Raw genomic sequence first — 18,279 nt, forward strand, 5'->3', positions numbered from 1 at the left:
GCATTCAGTACTCATAATCTGTTGGCTGGAAGCCCATTAAAAAGCAGCAATGACAGAGTGGCTGTGACCAGCTGCAGCATAATGGCAGTAGTTTTCATCTGGGATACCTCATGCATTAAAAAAGTGACTGATGGACAAGTCAGATTTAGCTACTGGAGGCCATCCAACCCAAGTGAGAGATGAATTAGAGCAGGGAATCACAGCCTCTGTTCCAAGGACAAGGCCAGCTCATATATTTTCCAAACCAGGGTGCCACTTTTGGCCTGGATCAGTCAACTTTCTATGTCCATATTTTTTTAGTTTTTAAGCACACAAATGGCGAGGATTTATTTTAAGAAGGATCATGAACAGAAGAAGAGAGTAAGAGGGCACAAAAAAGAAGGTGAAACAATGAGAAATGGAGATGCTCAGATATTGATAATGTTTTAAAATAACAATTTAGCTGATTCCAAATGATTTATATGTATTTATTGTAATTGCCCCTTGTATATGTGCCACCGTAATTAAATCTTCATTATAAATAAAAATAGAACTAACCTAAGCTTTTAGCCTTTTATCATATTACACTGTTTCCAACTAAATTTATTGAAGTAATGCAAGCAGGACTTTCCAGCCTCGGTGTAGTGGCACATGAATGGGTTCTCTGCCTGTAGCACGCTTCGGTTAGCATGCTGCAGAACTTCCATTGCTACCTGCAGTCCAAGAGGGTGCAATGGGAGTTACATGTCACTTTCTGGGAAGACCCGATCATCTGGTCACCCTACATTCATATAGGTGACAGTACTAAACACTGCACCATCGTGATGTCCATAAGTTAGCGCATATGCAATAAAAAGAAAAGCAAACAAATCCAGGAAAAACATGTTCAGAATGAAAAGAATAAAATACATAAATGCAGTGAAAACCCAAAGAAGTAGTAAGGATGTTTCAGCAGGTGATCAAACTGTGTTGACAGTATCAGGGCTGTTTTAACGTTTTGGAGCAGTTAACAACATCACAGAGCATTGCTTTGGTGATTAAAGTGTTTTACCCAACAGAGCTCTTCTTTGAAGAGTCTTGATGCATGCTCAATCATTAAGGTAAGGAAATCCCAAAGAGTTGATTCTGTTCATCTGGACGTAGCGTTTTCAGTGGGAGAAAAAGAAGTCACTTGGATGAGTGAGCAGTTTGAAGCGAAAAATCAAATCTTACTTTAAATATCACTGACATATGTGGAATATTGCAGTATCGTTAGGCTTACCAATCCTCTCATCTGCAGACTTCTGTTCTCAAACTCAGGGAGTCGTGAATCGCTTTTGTTGACTGTGTATTTCTGTTTTGCTCTGACAGCCTACATAAAACCACTAAGTAAAGTAAAAACATGGCAGAAGTGTGCTGGTTTGTCGGTCTGTCATCTGCTTTGCTTTCTATTTTGACGGATACTCAGATCACACAGGTGTTGTGTTTAATCGGGTTAAAATTTGGTCTTCAGATTTGATTCACATGATAAAGAAGCAGTCTCCTAATTTCATTTTCACCTTCTACTTAAGTTTCCCTGTTAGCTGTGACAGGAAGCTGGCAAGACCAATGTCTGGGTGTTACATCTGTTTCCCAGGCAGCAACTCAACAAAACATGGCCTTGCACACCAACATTACCATTCTCACCGCTTAGAATTATAGGAGTGAGATAGCAAGAAAAAAGAAAGGGAGAGGGAGGCTGTCAGCTGTCTCAGTGAGGCATGCTTTGCTCAAGGCTACATCTCTCTTTTTCTGCCCGCTTGTCTCTCTCCTCCTTCCATTACTCAGCAGCAAGAAGCAAAAAGAGGTGTGACTGAGTGCTCATCACACCGAAACTCTTTCCTCCTCTCCCAAAGGAGAAGCAGCTGTCCAGGCATGAACTGCAGCAGGTTAAGGTGGAGGCTAATGTTGAAAGCTATCCATGAACAATTAATCAACACGGTATTACAAAGACTAAACAAATGAGGCTTTGGCACCGGTTACTGTGGAGATTTCCTTTGTGAAAGGGAGAAGAAACTATTCAGCCTTTAATACGGCGAACAATCTGCAGTTACTGCTTCTCTGTTGATTGCAAATCACTCAAAAGTATAAAAACTTATAGATGTTAAGCAGAAAAAGTAGCACTACAGATTAAGTTTGCGTTTAATCTTAATATTTTCTGCTACTCAGGCACATACTGTGCTGTTAAAATGTTGACAAACACACATTACACACACATTTCTGCAGACAGTTACAGTTAGCGCTTAACAGTATTGTCAAACTATAAGCAGACATTAGTTAATAATGAGTATTAAAGCATACAAAAATATGTTTTTTGCGCAACAATATTTCCAGAATATAAGAATAACATAAAAAGGTAATTGCTGGGCACAAAAGATGATGTTTGACCATAATTGGTATCCACTGTATTTGTGATGTCAGAAATCCTGTTTGTTGATCACTTAAAAGCAGATTTTTTTTTTTAAATAATTTTTTTTAGTGAAGACAGAACATGTACACTTTAATTGGTGATGTCGAAAATTGCACCAAGTGTCAGACTCTGCATTTAAAAATCTAATCGAATTTAAAAACACTAGTAGAGATGGTAAAATTCAGATCTAGTGCTGGTGGCGTTTTGATTGCTGTGGAACATGCGTTAGAGTGAATAATTTATTTATTTTTCTTAATAGTACACAACAGTGCATTAATGAAAGAAACAAAGTAAATGTACCTGGAAGGTTAGAGATGAGAAATTTTCAGTTGCGATAACTGTTGTTGTTGTTACCCTCATTTTTGTGTCTGGACATAGACTTTATATAAAAATGGTCACTGTCACCCATTTGGTTTGTGGACTCTACATTTTGAAGCTTCAGCGTGAGCACCTTGGCTCCTGCCTTGTTAGTTTTTCTTTTGGACCTAGAAGTGACCATATTTACATGAAACAAAAAAAAGGAAATAACAAAATTAATAAAGAGATTTTTATGACGATAGAGACAATCAACAGAGAGCCAAAACCATTAATCGTACCAGACTGTTAGCGTAAATTTTAGTGATGTAAAGTTGGACATTTTCAAATTGGAGTCGTTTTTGGAGCCAGCCTCTGGTGGCTTTTAAAGGAACTGCAGATTTTGGTGTTGGCTTTATCTTTCAGCACAAGAGGAACTTGGACAACAAAAACAACAACAAACACAAGTTGGAAATACTAGGACTGGGATGGTGACCCTATCAATGAAACAACAAAAAATAGCCTTAAAGTCTAAATACTAGTTAACATTTCCATGTATGTAATATAGTAACTTTAAAAAATTGGCATAAAACCAAGCAAATATCACTTGATGCTGATTCTGCAGAACAAAAGAGGAAATATTTGTTGCCACTACTAGGCATCTATCACACAGCAAAGCAATATGGAGAAGACTGCAAGAAATAAAAGACAAGAAAATGATGAGATGTTACATTACTAACTGCTGGCTGGCTATTAAATCACTTCAGATTTTCTGCATACAGAAAAACTCATGGAAGGTATGTCAGGGTTTTTCCTGACTCAAAATAGGCCTTTGGCGGATTGACTAAGCACGTAGGGGCGATTGGCCCAAAGATTGTCTGTATTAGCTCACTTAGGGCAAATTCATCCCCAGTTGTTTAACTTGTTTAAAATCACAGTCCTGGTAATTTTCCTTTGGGGGACGGCCAAAACGTCTTTGGTGGGCAGCACATTTATCCAATATATAGGAAAAACCTTGTGTGCAGGACTTCTGCAGTGGGTATTTATCCCCAGGTAGCCCCCAAAACTGAATGCTTGCTGTGGCTGTCCTTGTGTATGGCAGTGGGGACCAAAAATTTATTTCAGCTTGTGGCTGGGCTTCAGGCACAGGTCTGTGAGCAGGTTGGTCTCCACTGGCATTTTTACATCCTACATCAAAGAGAGCGAGTGCTGGGATTCCCAGATGGCACAGGGGGAAATTGCTGCAGCAGTTGGAAAACATGGGTTCTGCATAAAACTGTGGAAAAATCTTCACTACTGATATTTTTTTGTCCTGTTTCTGCTTGTTCGATTCCTCTCCCATCATTGAATCTGTGATTTCTATAACTTTTTCTGAGCAGCCAGGAAAAGACTGCAGCGAATGAAGTGTAAATGTTCATGGCACTATGCTGATATCACAGTCCTCAACCAGTGATTGATGTGTCGACTGACTGGTCGAATCATGAGGTGTACTTAGTTTTTCTAGCAGAGAGTCGACTGTATGTCCCATAAGAAAAGTAAGTCCTAGGTAGTGATCGTTAGCACTATAAAAAGATCTTGAAATCGATATCCTGCAATCTATTACATTGGTTATCTAATATAACAATCTGATATTGGTTGTGTGGTTTCCTTAGTCTCTGCATACTTGGAATGCTGCAATAACTCTTGGTTTTTATGTCTGTTAATAAAATGCGTGTAACTACATGAACTACACAAGTACAGTCCTATTTAACCAGTTTAATCACCTTCGATTGCCTCAGCTCCATTTCTGAATCATTTTCAGTTTGACAGATCGCTAAGCAACAGCAAATAACACAGAGAAAAAAATTGTAATAACTTAATTGAGACACTTGACTTTTTTGACATACATGTTGAATAGCTTTTCCCACCAGGTGTGTCGTTTTAAGTGGCTGGCTACTGAATCGTAGCACACCCAGGTGGTGTTGCACGCTCAGAATCACAGAGGCTTAATGCAGAAGTAATTTTGTCCACCCCCACCTCGTCTGTCATCCTAGCCTTTCAGCCTGGGGGTGTATTCTTCATTGCGCACATGCTCACACATTCACTCACATGACATGGAAACTCCGCTCAGACTAAAGGCTTTGTCCACCTACTCACCTGTTCCCACCCATCTTCACCTGTTTAGATGCTTAAGACCAAAATAGAATTGAAAGTAATTGTATTACCATCAAGTAATGGATCTTCAGTCTGGAGTGGCTGTTCGTACTTGTAGGATAGTCCCTGTGGGCGATTCAGTGAGGGTTTGACTGGGTTTGGAAGTGTCAATCTATCATAATGCCCACTCACTTAGGATACACTTGTAACAGCTAGTTGCGTGGTTAATTAAGTCCCTGGCCTCTATAACAACACTGGGTCCTGCCCAAGCTTGATCAGCTGTGTTTCCTATCCACCCTGCCTTCACAGAAACAGGTGAGACATTTTTGAACGGTGTCTCCTCTAAGGCATTCATGGTTTTGTTTGTCAGCCCTACCAGTGGAAAGTCTAGGGGATAAGTAGAGTTTTTATTTATCTTGAGGGAAAGATGAATACCTGTTGGGATTTCATGCTTATCCATTTTAAAGTTAATTCATTTAGAAGGCGAAAGCTGCACAAACAACAAGAGCTGGTACAGTTGAGGATTATATGGAAAAGTGAGACATTTCCAGTGAAGTGCAAAATGAAACTCCCACGGGTCTTGATCATGTGCCCTTTCCGCACCTGCAAAATCTTTCAGCAGAACTTCCAATGAAACTTTCACAGCGGAAACGGGATGTTACTACACGATCTTGGGCATCTTACGGTGATTCTTTCGCAATGAACGATGAAGTTCACTAGACCAGTGGTCCCCAACCCCTGGGCCACCGGTACCGGTCCGTGAGTCGTTTGGTACCGGGCCGCGAGAGTGTGAAATTCATAGTTTTCAGGGTTTTATCAGTTTTTAGCGTTATTTTGTTAATCGTTTTTATTGTTAACTCGATTTCCATGTTTTTTTTCCCCGTGTGTTATGAATAAATTGTATTTTTTTTGGTACTGGTACTGGTTTTATTTTATTGTATTTATCCGCGACACCTTATAGGCCGGTGAGTGAAATTATTGTCGGACATAAACCGGTCTGTGGTGCAACCGTCCAGGAACAGTGGCACAGGTGAAAACAAAGAAAACAATTCTCTAACAACACTAAAGACTGGACAGGAGGGACCTTAACAGAAATTCACCTAACACCCAAAACCTGGAGTAAACTGGTGTCCTCTTTGTAAAATCTGGATATTTAATATCAAAGAGATTCATTGGTGTGGAATCAAGAATATTTGTACCATATTTCAATGCATGTATATAGATGATATTTAGGATGAGGCAGACAATTATAGTGCCAATAGCAAGTTATGGGATCAAATATGTTGCCAGTTTGACACGATGGATATTCAGTACCAAATTTCATGGCAGTCACCAATAATTGCTGCGATATTTAAAAAAAAACCAAAACCTTGATAACCTCTTGGTACTGCCAGAGAAAACCTCAGAAGATGACCAAACACTTCATTATACAGTGGCCATGAATGCTTACCCAAACATTATTTGAAATACATCCAGGGTGGACATTATATTGCACGTTCACCAAAGATGGTGACATTTGAAAACCACAAAAGAGCATTGGTTACACTAAACTATATATGATGCCTGTGACTCATGCCGAATAGGTGTCTAAAATCTTGTGCCTTTTGGTCAATGTTCATTAAGAACAAGTTAGTGTTTTGTCCAAAAAATGACCCAGTGGTGTGGTTTAAGAAACGTAAATGATTGAAGCTAAAAGTCTGTATAAAGTCAAAGAGGCTCAAGTGGTCCTCTGCAAGGACTTGGTCATTAATACAAACTCTTAAAGAGTTGAGAAAGTAAGAGAAACACAATGACAGCAGTGGCTGAGCTGAACAAACAACAGGTGCCCGTTTTCATGGAGATTACATGTATGTGCTTTGAAAACATTACCACAGTTCCCTGCTTGCCTGCAGCTGTACCTTTGACAACCATTACAAAAGTAATGGTAGACCTCAGCTGCATATTTCTTTATATTTCCCCCCCTAGTTGCACCGCTACAACGATTCAGGGGCTAATACTTGTGTCATAAATACAGTTAGTTGCAGAACGGAGCCAATCACGCGGAGTCTGAAACCCTGCAGTCTTTTGTTGGTAATGTGAGTCTGTTGTTTATTTCTCAGCATATTAACCCCCATTCTTCTTCTTCTCTGCATGTTTTTTTTTCTTTCTCAGCTTTTGGAGTATGTTGGCAAAGGAAAGAGTATTATGGATGTGGGTTTGGCCCAGGCCCGACAGCCACTCACCACCCGCTGTCATTACTATGAAGTGGAGATAGTCGATGCTGGGGAGAAATGCTACATTGCCCTGGGCTTGGCAAGAAGGGTGAGCTTTCTAAGAAAAGAACAGCTTTTGACATTTTTACACCTACATTCACTTTTTTTTCTTTTTTCTTTGGGGGAGGGTGTGTTCAGCATTTAGCCACCATGCCTATTTTTCCACATTGTAATATATTAAAAAGCATAGCTTAATGGTTTCAGAGCATGTGGACTGCATGAACACGTCTCCCACTGACTTATTCTTGGATTCTACTCACTCATACGCGCCCTTTCCGTTCCCCATAGTTCGACAAGTGGTCGAGGTAAAAACATGCTAATGATGGAAAACTTTGACAAAAGCCTGAATTGGGAACTAGGCAGATAATTACCATGTACAAAATGTTCCTCAGGCCCTGTCTTGGGAATGTTGTAATGTTGGCCTGATGGAAGAGCAGCGGCACTCTTGTCCTTTTATAAGTTCTTTCACATACATGCAGATCCCAGTGAATTGAGAAAATAGGATGAGTTGCTAAGCTGGTAAAACTGTTTTTAGATTTTGGAGCATAGTTCAGTAGTAAATGTATTGGTACTGTGCCTTTATAATTGATTTTTATTCCCATTATCCAGCAGTTTACCCATTCTTTAATGGCCTACTTTGGGGAGATGAAACACCTTTAAGAGGAAAATACAATTAACGAAATTTTAACACTCTCGTTTGAACCCCTATTTCTTTTTCCAAAGTATGCACATGCGGTTCCAATTTCAGCATTAGCACCGCCACTTCGAGTGCTGGCCGGCTTTAAAGAACGAAACAGGCAGAATATAGTGAAACTGATAGACAAGAGATGCTGAAATTGAATAAATCTACGATCAATATGTCAAGACCTTTCAATACACACCTGCAGAGATTTAAAATAAAAGGAGTAATAGGTTCAAGAGAGCTGTTTTAACCCTCCTCATGAAAGACAAGATTAAACTCCGATGACTCAGGAACTATTTCTTCATCTATGTGGGTTAATGATTTGTGAGTTTTTTCCCCACCCTTTAAGTGTAGCCTTGAGTGTTATGGATGTGAAATATTAGTAAGTGCCAAAGCCAAGGCCTACAGAGAGCTGCCAGCACTGTCTCTCCCAGGGTCAAAACTCGGCTCCTTTTAATAACAAAAACAAAAGATGAAACTTTTATAACATCTTTCAAGGTTTCACAGGGAATTTATATAGAAGAGAAACGAGGGGATGCATAGGTCACCTTACTGGATGACGGGAAGATATAGAGCTATACAGATGTAAAGGAGAAGGTGAGTGGAAAAAATAGACTTGGACAGCATATGCGTGCTCCACTTACACGTTTCCTTCGTAGCTATGGAATTCTTTAAAATTGGCAAATTAATAAAATTGTTTAAATGGACTACGTTGTGATATTAGCAGAGTTTCTGCACATGTACTGCAAGCCTATCAACCTGTCTGGTGAAAGCATTGGGGAATTTTATAAGTTAAAGATATTTTTTAGACACAAGCTGCAACTATTTGTTTAGTTGGTCTGTCTTATGGCCTACTATTACTGTTAAGCTGTTGTTTACTCACAAAAGAAAGGCATAGGACAACTCGCAAGAAGTTAAAAAGTTGACTTCATGACTCAGTTGTTTATCCAGTGCCTTTCCCTAATGATATTTCAACCAAAGGCATCAGGTATGCAGTGTAAGACAATGGGTAAAATGCCTTAAATCTACATTCTTTGTAATCTCCAGCAGGGGGAAGATCATAAAAATGATATGGGAAAATGATGCTACTTTTCTCCATGACCTCTTTAAACACTTTTCTGATGGGTTTATAGTTACTGAACATGATGCTCATTTTGTAAATTATGATCTCCAGTAGAGTGTAAAAGAGGGATAAAGCAGGGTATGTGTTAGGTCGGGCCTGCCTTGTGACTGGAAAGGTAAGAGCGTGGAGTATCACAGTTTATTGCTTTCATTCATTCGTTTCACAATCAGTGCAATAAGTAGTTCTGTAACAGTTTCTACAATACTCAGTGAAAGTAACTAATGTTTTGATCCAAGGAGTAACAAAATAAGTAATTATAATTTTCATTTTAGTAGCATTTCAGAATCCACAAATGATGATAAGAACTCTTTTTTTGTTTCAGCCAACACTGATTTTGCAACAAATACACATGTCAAAAATGTTAGTTGACATTATTGTTATATTTTCAGAATTATTTTATATGCAGAAAAAGATAAAACCAGACAAATGTCGGGTTTCACACATGTAAGTAAACACATACAGACAGTGCTGGGTGAGGAAGCGGTTGAGCGGCGATTACTTAAGTCAGTTTGCTTGCTTTCAGGTTCCCTCACCTTTTTTAAAATGGCTGCATTACTTTTGTTTGTTGGGTTTAATCAGGGTTTTTGGTATAAAAGCTTTAAGCCTAAGTTCAGGAGCGATGCCAGAGCAGCTTTTCCCTTTTTAATACACGTTACGGTATCAACAGCAGCCCCAAGAATCCTGTATTATCCATTATTATGACTTTTACTTGAGCATCACTATCCGAGCAGATTTTCAGAATACCCCTGAAGCTAATAACATTCCTATTAGCCTGCGTTGCACTCTGTGTTAAATGCAAATTAGTGAAAGTTAGCATGCAAATGTCCTAAACAAGCACACGTTGGCTCAAAAATGAAGCCAGCATGGAAGTGCCAAAAACTGCAGTTCCTCCAGTGGCCACTGAAGGATGGCTCCAAAAGTGAACCAGTCTCCGTAGACTCATATGTTAACATTGCCAAAATTTAACAGAAGATAAAAACATGTTTATAGCCTGGCATTTCTCGCTTTTTTAAACCTTATTAAGCGTTAAGTTTAGGGAATTTTTTTAAGCTTTAACAAAACACTTAACAAATCAAAAGAAAAGACGATAAAGGAGGCAGGGGTGGAGTAAATTTTTCAATCCCCTAAGCCACTATTGCCAGTTTCCTGCAAAAGGGAAAGTCTGAAGAATTTGGGCTATGTGATAAGTCTGAGTTCTTTGTGTGTAAAGTAAATGCTGTTGTTTAGCGTGTTTCATAATCTAAGATCTGTTTTGACCCCACTGCCATTCCTAGACCTGTCATGACCCCCTTGCTTTCTCTCTCATTCCTCTGAAGACGGAAGATAAGGGTCTTTATGAATGTACAGCATGCATACGCTTGGTAGCACAGTTGTTTTTCATCCGGTACACACAGCGGTTGCTAGGCTGTGGGACAAAGAGATCTAGGATTAATTATGGGGTGGAAGAGTGTAGAGAGTAGATGGCAAGGTGGGGAAGCTAGGTAAAACGTCAAGAGCTAGAAAAATCAAGGGAAAGGGAAAAACACAGGTGAAAAAAAACGAAGCAGGAAAGCCCTCATGTTTTGAAAAACAAACAACCGCCATCTGCTTAAAATCCTACAAAAAATGACGGTAACCCTGTGGGAGTATAGATGCAGCTGGGAGAGAAAAATGGATATGACAGAGGAGTGAACGGAAAGTATTTGATTGAGTAGCCATCAGTGTTTAAAAAAGACAGATGGTTTTCTCAGTTCACCCTTGACCCTCTTGTATTGAGTCTCTGGTAATGTACAGCAGCCCAGTCATAAAGCTACACACACACAGCAAAGCCTACACGCTCGTACACACAAACAAGAAATAAAACAGTTTCCTCTGTCCTGGTGTGCCCCGGGAACAGGTCCTGGGAACAGCGCTCTTCCTTTTCCTCTTGTGATGCAGCAGTCCTTCTAACGGGTTTTTTGTGCTGCTCCAAGAATCTCTTTCTAGCAGGGTCAACTTAGGATAAAACAAAGGATCAGTTACTGTGCCAAGGCCCCTGACCACAACCAGTACAACAACAGTGTCAGGGATGCTACTTAGTATAAATTCCGCTTTAAAGAATCATTCATTTATAATGCAACAATGCTAAAACAATCACTACTTCCACTTTCTAAAACTTGACTATTTTATGCTTTCATAAATCTACTACTTATCTGGGTCTAAGCTGTGGCCACCCAGCTTTTCCGATGGGACAACAAGGCATTGCTAAGCCAGCCAAGCTCCGTCATCTCACAGCATCTTCTGGGTTTGTTGTGGGGTCTCCTCCAAGTTCAGCATGCCCAAAACACCTCAACAAAGAGTTGCACTGGATGCATCCTCGGCAGCTTGACTCTGAGTCCCTCCTCAATGAACAGGTTCCTCACCCTATCTCTAAGGCTGAGCCTAGACAGCCTTGGGAGGAATCTCATTTCTACTACTTTTATCCAAGATCTCATTCTTTCGGTCACTACCCGCAGTGTTTGGCTTTAGTTGAGGGTTGAAGTGTAAATTGAAAGCTTCACTTTCACTCTCAGCTCTCTCTTTACAACAGCAGATCAGTACAGCGTCCACGTCAACACAGATGACAATCCATCTTCAGCCTCCTGCTCTACTTTCCCCTTTCTCGTAAACAAGTCTCAGACATACTGGGCAGCAGCTCCTTCATGAATGTGGATTAAACTGTGTATCTTTTGGGTTTTGGACGGTGCCTAGATGGAAAAAGATGTAAATGATGTCTGAAGATGTTAACTTGAACTATGAAAAGGTATTATTTATAGCGCAACTTTTTTTAACCATTCATTTACAAATAAATTAATCATTAAACTGAGAAAATAATGGATAGATTTAAAGATGAAGAACATCATATTCTTTCAGTCTGTCCTTTTCTTTTGTACATTGGCATGTGGAATAGTTTCTTGGCCACTGGACAGAAGCAGGAAGCTCTTAGGCTGGGAGTCAGCTGATTGATGAGCAGTGTAAGTTGGATAACTAAAGCAGAAAGAGAAGTGGAAGATGTCAGAGCAGAACTGAACATGAAGACAAGCATAAATACAAGTTGAGAAGCAGGTTGTAAACCCAACAAATGGTACACATAAAACCCAAACTGGAACTTGTTTATGAAAACCGCGGTATGAAAGCTTTTTAAAGAAAAATCTTCTTATAACAGCACAGTGATTGCAAGCTGTACCAACATGAGCAGTTTGACTTTGAACGCATGAAACTGCATTAGGTAGTACAGAAGTGATTTCTCCTGAAAGTGGGCCTATGTAGATACTCCACTAAAAATCACTAACTAACTTATGAACATTTCTGATAATAAGACAATAACTGCTCTAAGTGACCCCAAACTTTTAATGCAGTAGTCTAAAACATAGGTTTTCAAACTTTGTCCCCAAGGTACACCAGAAGGCAAGTCTGAATGCATTCCTGCAGAACATTTCCTCTGTTATCTGTGTAGTGGCATAGCGGGAGCTCTGATTGTATTGACAAATAAAGGTGCTTTTAAGTACGATATCTGTAATTTATTTGCTTTGCAATAAGCTCCACTAACATATAATTCTGTCCCCTTATCAGCTGCTTTCACACAAACCAACAGGTCTGCTGCCTCTGACTTATATCTGGTTTTCTATTCTCTCAGAGGAGATGTTTTGGTTTCCTGGTGCCTCCTTGGCACCATTTGCAGTAGTTTCCAGTAGTATTTGTAAATAGACTTTTACCTCTGCCTCAGTCAGAGGCTTTAGTGTATTGTACTATTTGGTATTTCTTTGGAAAATAGCTATAAATTTTGCGACACACTCCTGTCTTAAATGAAAAATACGCTGCCACGCTAAACATCAGCTATGCACTCTCTCTGGCACTCGTTCAATAACAGAGCTAATTTAGCAATTTATCTGATTTCATCTTGCATTTGAACTTGCATCCATAAAAAGTGATGGACATGCCCAAACAAATACACACAGATAGGCTGTTGTTCTCTTCTCTCGAGTCACATCAATAGCTAATGACAGACAGTTGCTGTTATGTGGGCAGCTGGAGGTTTTAGCCTGATGACATGGGGTTAAACAAACAGACCTGCATTAGTTCCCTACACAGCCTGTGTCCAACCCCTATAGGTGAGGCACGTACAAACAGAAACAGTACTTTCCCTTCCCGCAAACTGTGACTTCTTCACACACGTATGCACGCAAACACTCGTACATGCACATCTGCGGCACTTCATGGCTTGAGTTATATTTTTAGACAGTGCTGTGATATGTCAGTGCGATAGCAGCAGTAGGTGATGGGTATCTGCTTCCACATGGTTTTCCTTTCTGCCCGCACCTTCCCAGTCATACTTTTTCAGACTTGTTTACTCTGCCACAGTGTGGAAATGCAGGCTGCTCTGATAGCAGCTGTGGATCTGATATCGAAGGCTTTTGCTCTTCCATGCTGTGGATTCAAGTCTACCGTTTATTATTCTTTCCAGGAGCTTACAGTTCTTTGCATTGCTCTAGGCAAACAGGAGTAGTGACCATGTTTCAAAAGTTTGGCTTTTGTGAGAGTAAACCAGCTGGTTAATTAATCCAGTCATCAATAGAGGAGTGTACATGTGATTAGTGGCACTATCACTTATTGAATACCAAAATTGCAGCACTGCAGAGAGAGTACATATCTATGGATGGTTTCTAACTGGGGATAAAAACATGTAAGAATGCAAACGCTGTAGGAGAATATTAACACAGGAAGTTAAATAGTTTATTAATTTACACTAAAAAGTGCAGTAAACAACTTCTTTTAAATATATCTGTATGTCGTATTCTAGACTGGCTCTGATGTTGATATCAAGGCTCAGCGTGAGGCCAAACCAGCTACTCCAGGACTCCCTGTTGTTATATCTTTAGAGCATTTTCATGTATTCATATGTGTCTGACTGTAAATGGGATTACACAAAAACTATAGGATGGTTTTAATGAAACTTGGAGAAGTGGGGCATCCTCAAGAGAATAATGCTTATCTCTTGGCTAAGTTTGAATTATACAAAGACTGTGACTAAAATCATTCATTTATCACTCATCGCCAAAATGAAGGGGAACTAAACACTATCAGGCTCTGCTCAGATTGTTTTCTTGGCACAGGTTAAATGTGACACCAAGGTGCAATCCAAGAAATAAATGTGAAGCAGGAAATGGGGCGAATACAGCCCACTGTCACGCTAAGAGATCCAGGCTAAAGTTGCATGACCAAACAAAAATTCAGCACCCTTCTAAAGGAAATAAAAATATTCCTATTATCATAAATTTGTGATTATTTTTTAAATCATTACATTGCATGTAAAAGGCTGCCAGAATATGGAGTGTTTGGCCAGCTTAACACTGTTTCTGGATAACCAAACATCAACCTTCAGCGCTAAAAAAAATGATTGGGGAGATGCCAAAAACTGGTTGGTTGAGGCTGACTTCAAAAACAAATCAATCCATAATGACTCCCATATTAAAACGCTTTTCGTTACATAATTTTATAACTCATACACCTTAATGTGGTCTAGTTTGAGTCTTTAAAAGTATTTGTGCTGTTGGTACCTTCTAATAAATTATCTAGAGGGAGCAACCAAAATAAGTTTTTATCTGACTAATATGATTTGATAGAGACTTCCCAATCAGTCTCTAATACAGTTTTTATTGTTGAATTCATCCATTCAGTTGATGGCTACAGTTTACTAACTAATCTTCCAAGCATTAGTTGATCACTCGTCCCAAATATGGTCACTTCGAGCTAAAACAATTGCACTAAAACAATAATTTTCTTTAGGGGTCACCACAGCGAATCATCTGCCTCCATCTCACTCTGTTCCTAGTATCCTCGTCTGTCACACCAACCCTCTGCAAGTCCTCCTTCACGACATCCTTGAAGTCTCTCTATGTTCTTACTCTTTTCTTCTTGCCTGGAAGCTCCCTATTCAACATCCTTTGTCTGCTTTATGCCCACTTTCCCTCCTCAGCACGTCCAAACCACCTCAGCCTTGATAACTTTGCCTCTAAAGCGCTTGGTCTGAGCTGCCCATCTGATTATAATGAATCCACGGTAGACCCGACCATATTTTAATGCTTTTCAGCATACTTTCTTTATTCCTGGTTGCTGTGTCTTACAGACATGGCTGCAGCTTTTCAGCCGCCAAACGAACACACACCAACAACTTTCAATTAAATTCAATTGAGTTTATTTATATAGCACCAAATCACAACAACAGTCGCTTCAAGGCGCTGACGTCAGTCTTTAAGTCTGACGTCATTAGCCGTGCCTGGGCCCAAACTCTGCTGCAGGTCCCTAAGTCCAACGATCACTGCAGCATCACTGAGAGTTAAAAACTGTCTCTTTCCTTTCATCTGTAATAAAATGATCAGCGTTGCTGCTTTACCAGGCATAACAATTAAGTTTAACATCCAGGCATCCACAAAAAACGAATTTATGAAGTTTAACGGCGTTAGAAGTTAGCAGGAAGTTAGCTCACTATAAATATAATATACCATGTTCTGACTGAGAGAGTTCTGAACCAAATTAAGACGTACAGCTCTGCTATCATTTCCAACATAAATGAAGACAGGAAACTAAACAGCAGTGACGTTTGTAGGGTTACTGAAGTTTGGCTAGCTGGTATATAGCGATGTGCTACGTGATCCTTCCGATCACAAGACGAGCTGCCAACTCTTGAGCCACGATCGCCCTAGCTATGTTAGCATAATATAAACAGTGAAGCTGGAGGATGAACGCTAACTTTTTTCCACTCAATAAAAGTTAACGTGAGGGTTCCCGAAGGTTCGGTACAATTGCAATCGCATTGCAGGATGCTGTAAACGGGCTGAAATTCAGTCAGGACAACAACTGAGAAAATCCATCCACAATACAAGGTTAGTCATCAATATACTGCTTTAAAATGATTAGCGGTAATAAAAACTGAGAGAGGCCGACAGTGATCACTGACTGTTTTTAGGGGCTTTCAATAGAACAAGATACAAAGCATTAAAACATGTAAAAAACACAAAAGCCTTATTAAACACAGAGTAGTTTGGGCCCGGAAGCAGGATTCATCATGTCATCACTTAAAGACCGAATATTGTAAGGTAGACCCTACAATAATGAACCAGGCTCAGGGAGGGGCGGGGCCATCTGCTGCGACCGGTTGCGGTGAGAGACGGAAGACAGGATAAAGACATGCTGTGGAATAGAGCCAGAGATTAATAACAAGTATGATTCAATGCGGAGAGGTCTGTTAACACATGTTGAGTGAGAAAGTTGACTGAAAAGGAAATACTCAATGCATCATGGGAATCCCCCAGCTAATCCCCCCTAAATGACAGACAGAACCCAGTTCAGACTTTAAGCCGGCGAGGCGTGATTGCAGATGCCGCTCAGGTGCGTCCGCCTCCCCTGCAGCGGAACCGCAGACCTTTCACTCCACACTGATATGCTCATTTCTAATCCAGTCCATCCTAGCACCTCCAGTGTCACTGTCTCCAAACCATACACCACAGTGAGCCTCACTAGCATCTTGTAAACTTTACCTTTCACTCTTTCAATGCAAAGTCCAGAAACCAGTGGATGATGTCACAGTGGCTACATCTATTTTTCATATGCAGTCTATGTGGATGACATCAGTTGAGGTTCCTTTTTTTGTGCATGTGTATGTGCAAACTTTTCCACATGTCAAAGGTTTTTGATTATAAACCAAAGTGTTGGATTAATTAAATCTTTGACCTAACAAATTATGATCAGTCGAGCCACCTGAGTTCACAAAGATGACAAATGTCTTTATTGAATTCCCTGATAATCCATCCAACAGCTGTTGAGACTTTTTACTCTAAAAAGTATCATTTTTTTAATCCCGTGCGGATAATTTTCATCGATGAATAAAATGTGTGGTAGTCTAGCCAATAGGCATTATTAAATCAGAGTTAGTTAAATCAGTAGGTTGTGGAAGGGACACCATATTTATTTTGATGGATGGAATACACTGAGGACATGTTTTGAATTAGAAATGATGGACACAACAATTACCACAAAGACATCTATGAGAACAAGCATTTAATGGTTGATCCAGTTATCAGACACATGTCTGCGGTTTACATTAGAAACTCTAAATCTTCCCCTTATTTGCTTAGCTGTTCCTAATAGGGCCTTATTTTAGAAATCACTGATCAGGCTCATCAATCAGGGAGAAAACACCCAGACGTTCCTTTCCTTCTCGGGGAACCCACATGCCAGTCAGCTGGAGGAATCCTCAGGCTTGTGGTTGAGACGAGGGGGAAGAGGAGCAGACTTGGCGGATCAAGGGGTTTCAGGCTTGGAGCGGTAGCTGCATTCCTCCATGTCTCTCTCTTCTTCTGCTGATGTCTCACTCTCGTCTTCTCTCGCTTTCCCCCCCTCCATCCATCTCCATTTCCTGTTCCTCCAGCCCCAATGGGGTTGTCAGATGGGATCGTTGATGTTTCCCTGATGTCGTGGCCTCCGAATGCCTGTCCTGGCCAAACTGTCTGTCTGCACTGTCCCCGTTGTTCACCTCTCATCCCACACAGGTGCTAATAGTAATAATTTCATCTGGCTTATATTGCTTTGGGTAATGTATTACCTATTCAGTCTGCATCAGTCATCAGTCAGAGCCTGTTTGAATAAAAGCACAGCTCCCTTCACAGCGTCTTGCTAAAGGCTGATTTGTTTTTCTTTTCTGGACGTCATCCTCGTCATATTTGGATTTCTTTGACAAGATGAAAATGAAAGGTCTTCAGGTTGCCTTTTGTGTGCTAATACTATATGAAAAGAAGTGCAGTGGGAAGAATTTACTTTAGGGAAAAAGAGAGGATGTACAAGTAAGCATTTAGAAGATGTTGCCCACTGAGAGATAAAAGAAAACCATAATGTCATTGTGGCTCTTTTCTCTCTTGCTCAGTAGTGTGTTTCTACAGTAATGGATGTGCAGCCTAGAAAACAGATAAAAATCTTTAGTAATTACCTCTGAGTCATTCTGTGATCTTATCCAAAAGTTGGCCTGATAGTAATTACCGTTGGCATGGTGAAACCTGGAGAAAGGCGCACACACTGTACATGCAGACAGATGGAAAGAGAGAGAGAGAGAGAACACAACACACCCTCAGCAGACGCTGACAGGTATCCAAAACAGATGATCCTCACACCCATTAGCATGTTAACATGGATAAAGAACCCATTTCAAACTCCTCTGGAAATCTGAAGGCTGGCTTTGCAGAGCTGCCTAGATCTAAACCTGCCACTGTGTGTGACGTGCACGCTACCTGCCAGCCTGTTTAGCATAAATGAATTATAAACGGACATAAAAAACTAGGATTTGCAGCCTATTAAATCATTTTAACCTTGTTATTATAAAGTGAAATCAGACATTTTT

The 18,279-nt window shown here is 40.1% G+C and overlaps 1 protein-coding gene across 2 annotated transcripts in view; it reads left to right on the forward strand.

Annotated features, from left to right (window-relative positions):
- Positions 1-18,279, forward strand: part of spryd3 (SPRY domain containing 3) — a 72,473-nt gene that overhangs the window by 25,873 nt on the left and 28,321 nt on the right. Inside the window, exon 7 of one of the 2 annotated variants that reach the window (XM_005741050.1) lies at positions 6,986-7,135. The exons of the other annotated variant lie outside the window; for it this stretch is intronic. Within the exon in view, the coding sequence (XP_005741107.1) occupies positions 6,986-7,135 (150 nt within the window). The remainder of the gene's footprint in view (positions 1-6,985; positions 7,136-18,279) is intronic. 2 annotated transcript variants of the gene reach the window in all.

This window comes from Pundamilia nyererei, unplaced genomic scaffold (genome assembly GCF_000239375.1).
Source record: "Pundamilia nyererei isolate P.nyererei 1_Seehausen unplaced genomic scaffold, PunNye1.0 scaffold00106, whole genome shotgun sequence".
NCBI classification, from domain to species: Eukaryota; Metazoa; Chordata; class Actinopteri; order Cichliformes; family Cichlidae; genus Pundamilia; species Pundamilia nyererei.